Here is a 14,422-nt window from a genome sequence, read left to right as displayed (position 1 = left end):
TACTTTTTGTATAAATCTTGTTGTTTTTGTATAGAATGGATACTTACACCTCTATTCATATGGAAATTAATAATTAGTTAGAACTATCAGATAAATAGGGAATGGGTCCCCGCAGAGAATGGGGTCCTGTGAGAAATGGGGATGGAGAGCAATATTCCCTCACGGCGAAAAATGGGGACGGGAACGGGGACGGGGAGTAAATCTAAGGGCGGGGATGGGGAGCAGGAAGGCATTCTCCGCCCCCGTCCTGCCCCATTGACATCAGTAGATGGGATGCAATATAATCAATCCAGCAAGAAAATACGAAGACAAATCGAAGAAGGCCCTACGATTTACCTTAGACTTGTTAAATAGTTTTGGAAACATTTCAAGTGCACTGAGAGTACTGGTGCACCAGTTGTTTTAACCGTTGATCTGACTTATAAAAAATATATATAATATATATTAATTGAAATCAACGGTTAAAACAATTGGTGCACCGATACTTCCCAATGTATTTGAAATGTTTCCAATAATTTTTTCCTTGCTTTAAATGTGTGATTTTGCTCTAGCAAATCGAACTAGCATCTTTCGATTTACTAAGTTACATACTATTAAATTGACTTGATTCAATTTACAAAATTATTTAAAATAGATATATAACTTATTTCTGTCTAAGACATTCATATAATTTAAAATGCCAATCATTTTATTCAGATGAATTGTTACTAAAATTTTATCCATAAATACTATTTATAAGTCTATCATTATTTTGTTTAAAATTTAAATAGAAAAAAAGAACTATAAAAATCACGCTATTATTATACATTTTTTTTTTCTAGAATGAAGGGGTCAAGGACCCAAGAACATAGAGAAAAAAAATAAAAAATTTAATTGTTGTATTAATTTTTATAATTTTATTAAATTTGTATTTATATTTTATATTTTTTTAATTGAATCTTTACACTACTTTTAATTTTGTAATTAGGTTCTTTTTATGTCAAAGTGTTAAAATTAATGGAATACTTCTCCTAAAAAATATATGGTTAAATATTTAATTAGGTTCTTAATTGTGGATAGCTTCAATTTGTAGAAAAATATTCAGTTAATTCTAAGATTTTTTTACACTAGAAAAGATCTAATTACAAAATTAAAAGTAGTATAAAAACTCAATTGAAAAAAAAAATTATAGAGTCCTAATTATAAATTTAGTAAAACTATAGGGATCAACAGAGTAATTAAACTAAAACAAAACTAGTCTACTGTGTACTGTCAATCTAAAAGTATTAGAGTGATCCCATGCCAAAACTTGCACAATGTTTAAAAGGGGACGGTAGAACAAATGAAGATCAACTGGGAGGTGTTGTCCTTTTTTAGCAAGAACGTCAGCAACACTATTTGCTTCACGCAAGGCATGGTGCCAATCAACAATCTGCAACCTCTTTACCAGATTTTCAATATCAATTAGAAGTGGTTTGCATGAATAGATTGTAGGACATCCTTCTTAATAAGATGTATAGCCACTCAAAAATTTGACTCCATCACAAGTGGTGAAAGTTGTTTGGACTGACCACTTGAAGTTCTTTTACAATTCTCTAAAGTTTCGTATGTAAGATTGAGCAACTCCCCAAGCTACAAAAGAACCCAGTCATATATCTTTAATGATGATGTCAGAAAACTCCACCACAAGTAGTACCATTAGGATGGGATAAGAGGGAACCATCAACATTTAACTTGGTAATATCCTTTAATTTGAAGAGAAAATTCACCGAATCAATCGAGCTTCCTCCCCTAAGAATTTGTTGGAAAGAATATTACTTCTTATAACATTTAGAATTTCAATACTACAAACTTTAGCCGATTTAGAAGTTGTAACTAGGAAAATATTCTTTCCTTAAAAAACAAAAAAAAAAAATTATGGTACCAAAGAGAAGAGATTGTTACTTCAAATAGAACTGCCTAATCATGATTATTGGATAAATTGTTTATCATCCAATCTCCTAGGTCTAATCTAAAGAAGTCACGAGTTACTTCATGGGGCCTCATGAATTACCAAACACATTTTGCAAATGAACAATCATGAATGACATAGAGAGTAATTTCATTATGTTCAATGTATCTTGAGCAGATAGCTGAATTTGATAAATGTTTTCTTTTTCTCTCAATATTTGTAAGAACGACTTTATGCACAATAAGCCAAATGAAATATTTGATCCTTTTCGGACCTCTCCACTTTCACGTCTTAGTCAAGAGGTTCAAAATTACTAAGCAAGGATTGGTAGATTGTTTTAAGTCTAAAAGTCTTATTTTGTGTTCGGTTCTAAGCCACCTAGTCAAACCCTTTTCAAGGGAATGGATGCGACATAGTTAGACTTCCCATAGCAATAACTTCTGGAAGTATCTAGTTAAGTTTTTGCTCATATTGATTTAAAATTTTGAATTATTAACCCATTATTTTATTTACTAAATGTGTATAATGTAAAATCCCACATCAAAAAAGAAAATCAAATATACCTTATAAAAATATGAATATCTTTTGGATACATTTTGGTAAGTGGTATAATAGATTTTATTACCATAATTTTTATTATTGAGAATAAAATTGCGAAACTCAAAATATTAAAACGAACAATATCCACACCGCCGTATATATATATATTGGTTAAGATGTTAAATACTTTGTATTTTAACAAAGTAATATTGAGTTTAACTTTTAGAAATAAAAAAATATATATTTTTATGAATTACACTTAGAAATAAAAATTTGTACATTAAATCTTTCATCCTTTTATACACAATATATATATATATATATATATATAATGAAAAGTATATTATATTAGAACGGTAAAAATAATTCATAACCTAAAATAGTTAAATATAGTTAAATAAAAGAATTATTAATTATGTGAGAAAAAAAAGTCAAATGAAATACATTTTAAAAGTTTATTTACGAAAAAAAATACAGTAAAAAGAAAAAATTAAATAAAATTTTTATTTCTATAATTTTTTTTAGTTTTGGTTTAGTAAAATTTAAAATTTATATTTTAGTTTTGATCTATTAGTGATATGACGAATTATTTTCGAAACCAAAATTAAACATAAAATTTTATAAAGCTTAAAAAATTGGAACATTTTATATAGACCACAAATTTATTTAAGAAAAAGAAAGTGTTTCTTAACCGTGATGAGGAAGTGTCAATTGCCTTGAGTTCATATGTTTTTTTATTGAGAAGGGGGCAGAGGCCCAAAACAAAAAACACTAATTAGGCATTTATTATTCTGGCAAACACCCTTTGCCTCTTATCAGCTTCAATTGTTGGTACTAGAAAGGGGGGAGGCAAAACAAAACGGTGGAGTCCTGCCGGAAGATTATGGGCATGCTTGGCTAGAACGTCGGCACTGAAATTGGCTTCTCTCAAAACGTGTTTTACTCGGAAGTCACTTGGATTAGCCTGAAGCTCTTTAATTGCACATATAAAGGAAGTGTTATCATTGAGTTCATATTTAAATGGGTTGTTGCATATAATATTTAAACGTTCAAACGTTTAAATGAGTAAATTATTAGACTGTATTTAAAAAAAATTAAAATTGAGAGATAAAAATTAAATTATATTTTAATATTTTATTTAATTTAAAATAAATATAAAAATAAAATAAAAATATTTATTAAAGTATTTTTAATTATTAAAAAAATATTATTAAAATTTTTGTTTTTATTTTTATTTTTTAAAAATATTAAAAAATTAAAATTTTATATCGTAAAATTAAAATTTTAATTTAAATATCTAATCATTAAATATAATATTAAATTTTAATTCGAATTTCAGTTCCAAAAATAATCGGCACAAATCATACCTATTATCACTTTATCCTAATGCAAAAAGATTTTCTGGCAATATTGACCATGTGGCCCACTGTGATTTTATTACCTGTAAGAGCATTACTTTTGTTCATGATGTTTATCGGTTACACTTTCACATACTTTTATAGAATAAATGATCATTTGTACCCATGAGAGATGAAAACGCTGACATTTGTACTCATAGTAGCTTGAAACTAAACTTATACCTATGATAGATGCCCTCCGTGTGACAAAAGTGCCCTGACTTGGATCTGAGCTTGGTTCGTGGGAATCCGATCCTAAGTGATACTCCCACCCCCCAAAGCCATATTTGACATGGATTTGAACGTTGGTATATGAGAGGGGGGAAGGTTGAACGCATAAAATCGAAACCCTAGGTAGCTTCCCCCCCCCCCCTAATACAAACCATGCTCCAGAAAATCGATGCTTGTTGAATTTTATTGAGTGTGAAGTGCACCCACGGTGATAAAGAATTAGCTCGTAACTCCCGCAATGTCTTTGCGCAGATTTAACTCTGCTGCAAATGATGGCAGTCGCAGTAGTTCTTCAAGTTCGAAGAAGATGAAGGCGAAGAAGCTGGACGGCAGATGCTTCTGTGGCAGAGAGGTTGCATTGATGGAGTCTGGCACCATTACGAACCCTAATAGATGATTCATCAGATATCCTCTATGGGCGGTAATGGCCAGACGCTGTTGGAGTTCAGGTGAGAAAGTTTTCTTTGAATTTAAGTTGACCAATGGGTGCGTTTGTTTTGTTTTGTCAGACAAGAGACTGCAAATACTTTGTATGGGTTGATGAAGTCGAAGAAGGATGGGAGGGCATAGCAAGATGTTTGGCCAGAAGACATTCAGAGATTTCTTATGCGAGGCATGATGATGAGTTCACTGTCACTGAACCTGGGAAAAATCAGCAAGCACCATCAATCCTGGCGAGAAAGATAGACAAATTTGGGGATGAAATTAGAGGTGAAATTAGGGAAATTAGAGTGTTACTTTTATGGATTGCGTTGGGGTTGCATTTTGTTTGATGGGTGAGATGTATTTCATAATGAAAATATAAAATTTGTATGGAGTTAGGGTCTTTGTAAATCATGAGAGAGTGAATGTATTTCCTTATCTTGACATAGACACTTTGAATCTGTTGCTGCCATGTAAGTTTCTTTTGATAAATTTTATTGCTAGACAGTTGGATATGCACATGAATCTATGTTTTCTACTTAAAGAAACATAATTAAGCTGAATCTGTGACATAAAAACCTAATGGTTGTGGTAATGAATTATAAAATCAGAAGAAGGTGATGTTCGAAAAATGATAATCTTGTTCCATAACAGAGTGAGGAACAGTTATACATAGATTTTGCAACTTAAAGCATAACCTGAAAACCAGCATAGCTAAATCAACAGGTGGACTGACCATGAAAATGCATAACAAAAAAACATAATTGATTACAGCAAAAATAGCAAAACACAGTCAGAACAACCAAAATAGCACTGTTGCTTACACCAAAATAGTAAACTAAACCAACCAGTACCCAACTATAAGTAGTGTATCAGCAATGTTGATTACATCAAAATAGCAAAATACAGTCAAAATACAGTCTATGACATTGGTGTTGAGTTACTGCTCCCGCTCGAGACACCATATTTGGCCCCGCTTGATGCACCTCTCATGCCTTGACCTCTTCCTTCACCTCTGCCTCTAACAGCTGTGCCTCGGCCTCTAGAACTTGCAGCCACACCAGGTGTTGGCATGAACTGCATGAACCATGTGGTTGTCCCTACACTAGCACTTTGTAGTGAATTTGGAGTTGTTTGAGAGTTGTGTGTGGAAGAGGTTGTGGATGCATTCTTGGGAGATGGTGTAGATGCTTGTGGTGTATGTGCAGTCGGGAGGGGGGTCGCTTGACACTTCTCCTTTTAGGTTGTTTCTTGGCTGCTTCAGTGGTTGTTGGAGTCTGGGGCTGTGTGCTTGCTGGTGGTGGCATCGAGGGCGGTTGCTGGATTCCAAATAACAACCAAATCAAATGTATGAGTGATTAAACAAGTGTAATTAAGGAAATGAATAACGCAATGAACTAACATGTGCAGGTTGAGTTGTTGGGGAACCGTTTCCTACTTCATTTGCTGCTGCTTCAGCCTTTGCAGCTTCTAATGTCTCCTCATAGTACATTTCAGCCAGCATATCCTCATCCTCATCACTTGCAGGGACTTGGGGTGCAGCACTCCCTTCACCCATTGCTTCATTTCTCTTCTTACAGCTTCGGTTGTTATGACCAGCCTACGTAAAATATGTACTAATTAAAATGTGGCACATGAATTATAAAAAGCTCTAATAATATACTGAGCACACCTGGAGGCAGTATTTGCATACGATGGTTCAGGTGAGCTATTCAGGTGCAATAGGTTCAGAGACATTGGCCTGAGAGGGAGTGACTTGGTCTGTCTCATCAGTGTGGGAAGGTTGCTGGTCATGCTCAATAGGCTGGAAAGCTTCAGATATATTGTCTTCAGGGGGAGGAACTGGGTATATCCCATGAGTTTGGGATGGTTGCTGCTCTACCTCAAGAGGTGGCTGGGAAGGTTTGGACTGAGTTGATGGTGGTTCATTCGGTTGGACAGGTGTTGGAGGAGGTTGGAAAATCTTAATTGCTTCATGTGTTGCTAAAGGTGCTGGATTTGGTATCTGGTTAGGCACTGTCAGACTGACCTCATTTTGGGCAACAACATCAGCTGGGTTGTTCCCTTGATGGGCCTCTTCCATGGGCTGGGCCTCAGCACTTATTTGGGCCTGCTTCTCAACTTGGACATTACCAGCTATCTTAGCATCGTCATCATCTTCCACTACTGCTAATCTTCTTTTTGGAGTCGTCTTTGGAGTTGGTACCCTTTTAGGACAGACCTTTCTTCTCATCTTTGATGGAGTCAATTCCTTCTCCTCAACTACCACAGGCTGATCCACAGGATGCTCTGTATACACATTAATTTTGTTACCGTTCTTCATGGCTGCCTCATACATTCTAACTACATCCATATCAACCCTTAGCAACCTCAACCCATCATCAAGCCCCTTCCCAGGTTCTAGCCAGTAAAACTCAGCAATCGACGTATATCCAATGTCCTTCAGCAAGTCAGACATGAAAAAACTATTGAGGGTATCAACGTTTACCCTCTCTATCTCTGTCACTTCTCCACCAATGTAGCTAACCTTCCCACATGGCCCTCTCTCAAACCTTTCTCTATGATGAATGGACAGAGTTATGTGGATGGTGGCTATCCCTGGAAGTAAAATTAAACAAAGCAATAAACAAACATTCTCTGTAACTGATACTAATACAAACCCTCAACCAACTACTCTCTATCAATTCTGAAGGAAAAAAGTTACTCATAGGGTTTGATTAGGTAACAATGTATGTCTAACTAGTGGCAATGACATATGAAATTAATCATTAGTGGCAAATGACATACCTCTGTTCTTCAAAGGGAGTGACCTCCTCGATGTCGAAGACGAAAGGACTGGTACAAGGCTCTGCTCGCTACTCGATTCGGCGTAATCTGGTCGTCTTCTCCGACTTCGAATGGACCAACGGCGACGATGAATCTCTGCTAGGGCATGACTAATTCTCGCGGGAAGTGTCGTTCCTTTTTCCACACTTTTTGTGATACAAACGTTCAAATCCACGTCAGATATGGCTTTGGGGGGTGGAAGTGCCAACTAGGATCGGATTCCCACGAACCAAGCTCAGATCCAAGCCAGGGCACTTTTGTCACACAGAGGGCATCTATCATGGGTATAAGTTTAGTTTCAAGCTATCATGGGTACAAATGTCAGCGTTTTCATCTCTCATGGGTACAAATGGTCATTTATTCTACTTTTATAATTTAAAAAATATATAAATAACTTTAAAGGTCTCGTTACACGGTCAAGTAATTTTATATTTAAATTTATCCAAATTATTTAGTTTATACTGCCTTCTTCCGTTTTTACTTTTTTCCTTCTCTTTTTTCTTCATATTTTTTTATTATTGTTATCGTCGCCACCATCATACTACCACATTTATTTTTTCTCCTCATTTTTCTTCTCCTCCTCTTGTTTTTTTATTTGAATTTCTTTAATTTCTTCTTTCCTTTTCTCCATTATTATTATCGTCATTACCAACAACACTAATATTATGCTAATATCTTTATTGATTCTAATTCTCTGCGGTGATCGAATAAATCGAAAATATTATCAAAACAAAACTATTGTATAATACTAAATGAATCGAAAATAATCCATTATATAAATTCGAATTCAGAAACACCTGCGTTTCGAATTAACCGAAAATATTATCAAAATGAAACCATTGTATAATACCAAATGAATCGAAAATTGTCCATTATATAAATTCGAATTCAGAAATACTTGTGTCTCGAATGAATCCAAAATTAGCTCAAAACAGAATTATTGTATAATACCAAATGAACCAAAAATTATCCAATATAAATTCAAATTCGATGATAACGATAACAAAGATACGTATTAAAAGAAGACAATGATAATAACGATGATGATTGTCATGATGATGACGGAGGAAAATGATAAAAAAAAAGGAGGAGACGAAATTCCAATAAGAAGAGGAAAAAGAGAAAGAGGTGTTATTAGTGATGATGATAATGAAATTGAAAAATAAAAAAAATAAAAAGAAGAAGATATAGCATTCGAAATGAAAAAGAAGAAATAACATCCAAAATGATGAGGAAGAAAAAAAAAAGCACAACAAAGAGAAAAAATAGAAAAAAATGTAACTCAAATCACTTAAATAAATTTAAATATAAAATTATTTAAATATAAAGAAGTACTCATAAATTTATATCCGTTGAATTTTCAAAGCATGTTGTAATTTTTGGACTGCTTAGAGTCCCAAATCCAAAATCTAAAATTCAACCGTACAGCTCGCGCAAGTGATATGCCTAATTTATAAATAGGGGTGTTCATGGATCGATTCCGATCTGCATATTCGTGGTATTTATTCGAATTTGATTCGAAAATTGCGGATATGGATCCGATTCGCAAGGCTATCGGATCAGATCCGCACACTAATCGGATCGGATTATAGATTTTGTGTAGGTATTCGTATATCCGATCCGCATATTCACAAAAATAAAGAAATAAATAAGTAAATATTCATTTTCTGTTTTATTTCAACTAATAATTATTATAGATGTTGTATTACTTTAAAAGTAAACATATTTAAAAAAATAAAAAAAATAAATTTTATTGATATTTTTTTAATAAAAATAAGCGTTTAAAAATATTTTTGTGTTTTTATGGATATATCTAATATCTGATATTTAAAAATATTTTTGTGTTTTTGACCATATCCGATCAAATTCAATTCGCGTTCATCTTTATTTATAAAAAAAAATTAGGCAATAAATAGACGTAAGTCTTTAGAAAAAAATTGGAGAAAATATAACTACAATAAATTAAAATTAATAATTTATGGTAGCTAAATATAATTATATTTTACTGGATATTAGTCGTTCAAAATATGTTTTATATCTTTATCACTAATGATTCTGTAAATAGTTATATATAAAACAAGTGTTTGAAATTATTTTTAACAATCACTAATTATATAAAATAAAAAAGAAAAATATTTGGTTTCAATTTTTATCTTCCAAAAAATGATCAAATATTAGCTTGGCAAAAAATGTTGGGATCAATAAATTTTAACAATTTTAATAAGTAATTAATCAATATAAAAATAAAATTATTTTTAATAAATAAATTTTATTAATTTATATATATATTTATATGTATAAAATTTTAATAAATATAAATATAAATGTAAAGTATTTCCGATCAAGTATCACTGTACTAATTTAAAATAATAATATTTGTTAGATATATATACATAAGATAAGTTGGAGTAGCTGTTGTGGGAAAAAACTATACAGGTGTAGGTGCATTAGGGACTCAGGGATGTAATGACTAGTAATTGGCTGTTTCTTCGGTTGCATGCCCCTTTATTCACCATGGCTGTGTTTGATGGGTCCCGTGTTTGATTAATGGGTGAAAGAAAATAAGATAGAAATATAAATATATAAATAGAAATAAATATAATAATACATAATTTTTTTCATTTGTTTGATAAATAATACACAATATAATATACAAATTAAAATTATATTAAAATATTAATATTTTTTATTATTATTATTATCAAGACCATATTTTAATAATATTATATTCACTACTCCTCACTCCGTACTCAGAGAGAATGAGAGAAGGAGAGAGCGGGAGAGAGCGTTTGAGGGTGAAACACGGTGAAGAAGATGGCCATGCCATCGAAAGAGATAAGGGGGAGAGTGTGGGAGGGTTTGCATCAGGTGTGAAGGAGGGATCAAGTAAGGGCGACCTTAGTTCCAGGGTGACTTCCAAGATTTCGTTCCGTGACAAGGTTATTGGTTCTACGGTAGCCACAGGGATAAATCGGGCTGAAGCTCTAGATGAGGATTCCATGGCAGTGGTCACTGGAAAACAAGGAGATCCTATGCCTCCAAGAGTTTGCTTCTCCGAAGAGGCTAGGAACATCCTTTCTGAACCATACAAGGAAGCAATTGTGATTAAGGTTCTTGGAAAAAACCTTAGTTACACGGCCATGTTTCACAAATTGAAAGGGGTATGGAGGATCACCGGTGGATATGAAATCTTGGATGTGGGTTTTGGGTACTTCCTCGTTAAATTTGATCGCATGGACGATCGAGAGAAGGTTTTACTAGGGGGGCCATGGATGATCTTCGGTCACTATATTGCGGTCAAGCCATGGACACCGGATTTTAAACCTTGTGAGGACACTTTCGGGGAGACTATGGTTTGGATTCGAATCTCTGGTTTAAGCATATGGTACTATCAGGATAAAGCCATGATGAGAATCGCTTCTGCTGTGGGAAGACCAGTCAAGGTGGATCTGGCTACTAAGTTGGCGGAAAGGGGAAAATTTGCTCGGGCTTGCGTACAAATTAATCTTGGTTTGCCGGTGGTCCGGAGTGTGATTGTCGATGAGTTTGAATATAAGGTGGAGTATGAATGCTTACACCTTATTTGTGACAAATGCAATTGTTTCGGGCATCCAGCAACTGACTGCAGAATGACCCCAATAGATTCGGAAAGGGTGGATCGAAAGGAAACATCAGTGACCGAGACGGCGGCCCGGTTGGTGCAGCCACAGGAAGCTTCAAAAGAGAAAATTTTTGAATTTGGATGCAATCCCAAAGAGTCAGTGATAGTTGCAGAAATTGGGGAGGAATTAGATGATACGTTGCATGGGAAGGAAGTGGGATCCCAACATTTGGAAAATGAGGCTGGCTGGACCAAGGTCAGCGGTAAAATGAGAGGAAAATTGAGTCAATCAAACAAAGCCCAACAAACATCTAAAGATAAAATGCCGGTGCGCTCAAATCAGAAATTGGACCAGAACCGTGACTTTGGGCTACGTATGAGAGGAGCCGAATCAGGGCTGAAGACCGGGTCGGTTAGCGGATCTAAGGCACGCATGGCATCTTCCAAACAGCAAGGGGTGAAGGGCAAATCTGTCTCCGTTGCGGTGCCGACTTTCACTGCCATTATCAAAAACGGACACAAGAGGTTGCGCCCTTCTTCTTTGCAGAATTCGCCGTCGACTCCGGACTGCCTTGGCGACACCAGCAAGCAGCAAATCGGCAAATTGGAAGGGTTGTCAGTGGAGGGACACAGACAAACCGGGCAACAACCGGACAAGGACAAGCAAGACTCAGGGGGATATGATGGTGGATCTTCATCATATCGTTAGGGACTTCAGCTGAGGTTGGTCCTTTTTACAATACAAATTATTTTATGGATTATTTAGATTTAAGCTTTCTATTTTGGAATATTAGAGGTGCCTCTAATAAATTGGCCCGGGTTCATAGTAAGGAGTTAGCGAATAAATTTCATCCTACTTTTTTCATTCTGTTTGAAACCCATATTGCTTTCGAGAGGATGAAATCTTTTTGGAATAATCTAGGTTACCAGGGTGTTGGTATTGTTGAGGCTAATGGTCATAGTGGGGGTATCTGGGTTCTATGTTCTAATTCAAATATTTCTGTGAGAGTATTGGATGTAGTTGATCAATGTATCAGTTTTGAAATCACTATGGGCAATACATCTAGTTACTGCAGTGCGGTGTATGCTAATCCGCATATACATCGGCGTAAAGAACTGTGGGGTGACTTGACAAGGATTGCTAATATGATCCACGGACCTTGGATTGTGTTAGGGGACTTTAATGATATTTTGTTGCAGAGTGAAGTTAGAGGGGGGCAATTTAGACTTGCCAGAGCAGAACAATTTGCGGAAACATTGGAGGATTGTGGGCTGTTTGATATGGGGGCTATTGGGAGAAGATTCACTTGGTACAGGAAGGTGAAAGGTGGGGTGCAGGTGGCCAAGAAGCTTGATAGAGCAGTCATCAACCAGGACTGGCGACTAATGTTTCCGGAGGCTTATACTGAGGTGCTGGCGCGCCTTCACTCTGATCATTGCCCATTATTCACTAGGTGCAAGATGGCAAAGAGGGCTACCAAGGGCCATCGTCCGTTCAGATTCCAGGCTGCGTGGATGACTCATCCTCTTTTTAGGAATGTTGTTGATACAGCTTGGAATAGAGGAGCTCCGGATGTAGTTAAATGTTTGTTGGAGGTTCAAAAAGATGCAACTAGCTTCAATAAAAAAGTTTTTGGCAATATTTTTGTTAAGAAAAGGGAGTTGGAGAGGCTTTTGAATGACGTTCAGATTACTCTGGAAAGTCGGGAGGATCAACAGCTTAGGATCAAAGAGCAAGTTTTGCATCAGGAACTGAATGCTGTCCTTCTTCAAGAAGAGTTGTTGTGGTATCAAAAATCTAGAGAACAATGGGTGAGATGTGGAGACAGAAATACAAAATTTTTTCATCTGCAGACAGTTATCAGGAGAAAGAGGAACAAAATTCATGGGTTATTTTTGGAGGATGGGTCTTGGACCACGGAGACTACGACTCTAGAAATGGCGGCAAATTCTTTCTTTCAAAAGCTCTTTTCTACAAGGGAGGATATTGACCTGGACGCCATGGGGCCTTTTCCTTGCCCGTCTCTTAGTACTGAGGCTTGTCAAAAGTTAGTGGAACCGGTGACGTCTGAAGAGGTTAAAAGAGCTGTGATGACCATGAGTTCATTTAAAGCCCCAGGGCCAGATGGATTTCAAGCAATTTTCTACAAAGAGTTCTGGGACTCTCTTAGCAACGATGTGTGTAGACTGGTCAAGCGAGCCTTTGAGGGTGAGCCATTGAATGCGGCTATTTTCGATACTCTCATTGTTCTAATTCCTAAAGTGGAAGTTCCCTCTTCCTTACGGGAGTTTCGGCCTATTAGCTTATGTAATGTAATTTATAAAATTGTCACAAAGGTTCTAGTTAACAGGTTCAGACCTTTCCTGTCGGAGATCATTGGTCCTTTGCAAGGAGGGTTCATTCCAGGAAGAGGAACCACGGAGAATATTATCATTGCTCAAGAGATTATGCACTTCATGAGGAACACCAAGTCTCGAAAAGGGACCATGGCATTCAAGATTGATTTGGAAAAAGCTTATGACAGGGTAGACTGGCGTTTTCTGGAAGCTACTTTGGTCCGGTTTGGGTTTCCAAAGGCTACCATTAATCTTATATTGAATTGTGTGACTTCCTCTTCGTTGGCAGTTTTGTGGAATGGGAACAGGCTCCAAAATTTCAATCCGAAGAGAGGGTTGAGGCAAGGAGATCATATGTCTCCTTATCTATTTGTACTCTGTATGGAAATGCTTGCCTGCTTTATCTCTCATAGAGTTTCCCAAGGTGTGTGGAACCCAGTTGCGGTTTCTAGGAATGGACCACGACTCTCTCATTTGATGTTTGCAGATGATCTTTTGCTTTTCTGTAAGGCATCAAAAGCTCAAGTAATAGAGGTCATGCATTGTTTGGACTTGTTTTCTAGAGCGTCAGGTTTAAAGGTAAATCTTCATAAGTCAAAGGCCCAGTGTTCCAAGAGGGTGTCGGAGAGGAGAAAAGAGGTTCTCTCAGGGGTCTCTAACATCCGGTTCTGCAATGATTTGGGTAAATACCTGGGAATTAACATCGGTCATGCCAGAGCTTCCAGGAAGACGGCTCAGGAGATTATTGAAAAAATTTCGAGAAAGCTCTCCAGTTGGAAAGGACGCCTACTGAATAAGGCAGGGAGGCTTTGTCTTGTTAAATCGGTTATGGCCTCTATCCCAGTTTATGAAATGCAAATTTCTCTTCTCCCGAAGTATGCATGTAATAAAATTGATTCCTTGATGAGACAATTCTTGTGGAAAGGCCAAGCGACTGGAAAAGGGCTGCCTCTGGTCATGTGGGAGGTCGCCATAACTCCTAAAAAGGCAGGAGGATTGGGTATTAGGGATACTTCCTGTGCTAACATGGCGCTTCTGGGAAAGTTGGTATGGGATTGTCTAAATAATAGTGAGAAGATATGGGTGCAGGTTCTGAAGCATAAATATCTCAGGAATCAATCTGGTATGAACGGAAAC

General features: G+C 36.0%; 2 protein-coding genes across 2 annotated transcripts; both read left to right on the top strand.

The window, feature by feature from the left end:
• The first annotated feature begins 10,106 nt into the window (after nucleotides 1-10,106).
• Nucleotides 10,107-11,657, top strand: LOC148578584 (uncharacterized). Its single transcript, XM_088500705.1, has one exon. It carries the CDS (start codon nucleotides 10,107-10,109, stop codon nucleotides 11,655-11,657), a length of 1,551 nt encoding a protein of 516 aa, XP_088356831.1.
• A 188-nt stretch (nucleotides 11,658-11,845) lies between these two features.
• Nucleotides 11,846-13,698, top strand: LOC148578583 (uncharacterized). The gene is made up of 2 exons (XM_088503111.1): nucleotides 11,846-12,735; nucleotides 13,575-13,698. The coding sequence occupies exons 1-2, from the start codon at nucleotides 11,846-11,848 to the stop codon at nucleotides 13,696-13,698; spliced, it is 1,014 nt and encodes a 337-aa protein (XP_088359237.1).
• The last annotated feature ends 724 nt before the right edge of the window (nucleotides 13,699-14,422 follow it).

The sequence above is a fragment of the Arachis ipaensis genome, chromosome B1, assembly GCF_059453495.1.
Source record: "Arachis ipaensis isolate K30076 ecotype BB chromosome B1, ASM5945349v1, whole genome shotgun sequence".
Classification (NCBI taxonomy): domain Eukaryota; kingdom Viridiplantae; phylum Streptophyta; class Magnoliopsida; order Fabales; family Fabaceae; genus Arachis; species Arachis ipaensis.
This window is presented reverse-complemented; position numbering and strand designations above follow the sequence as displayed.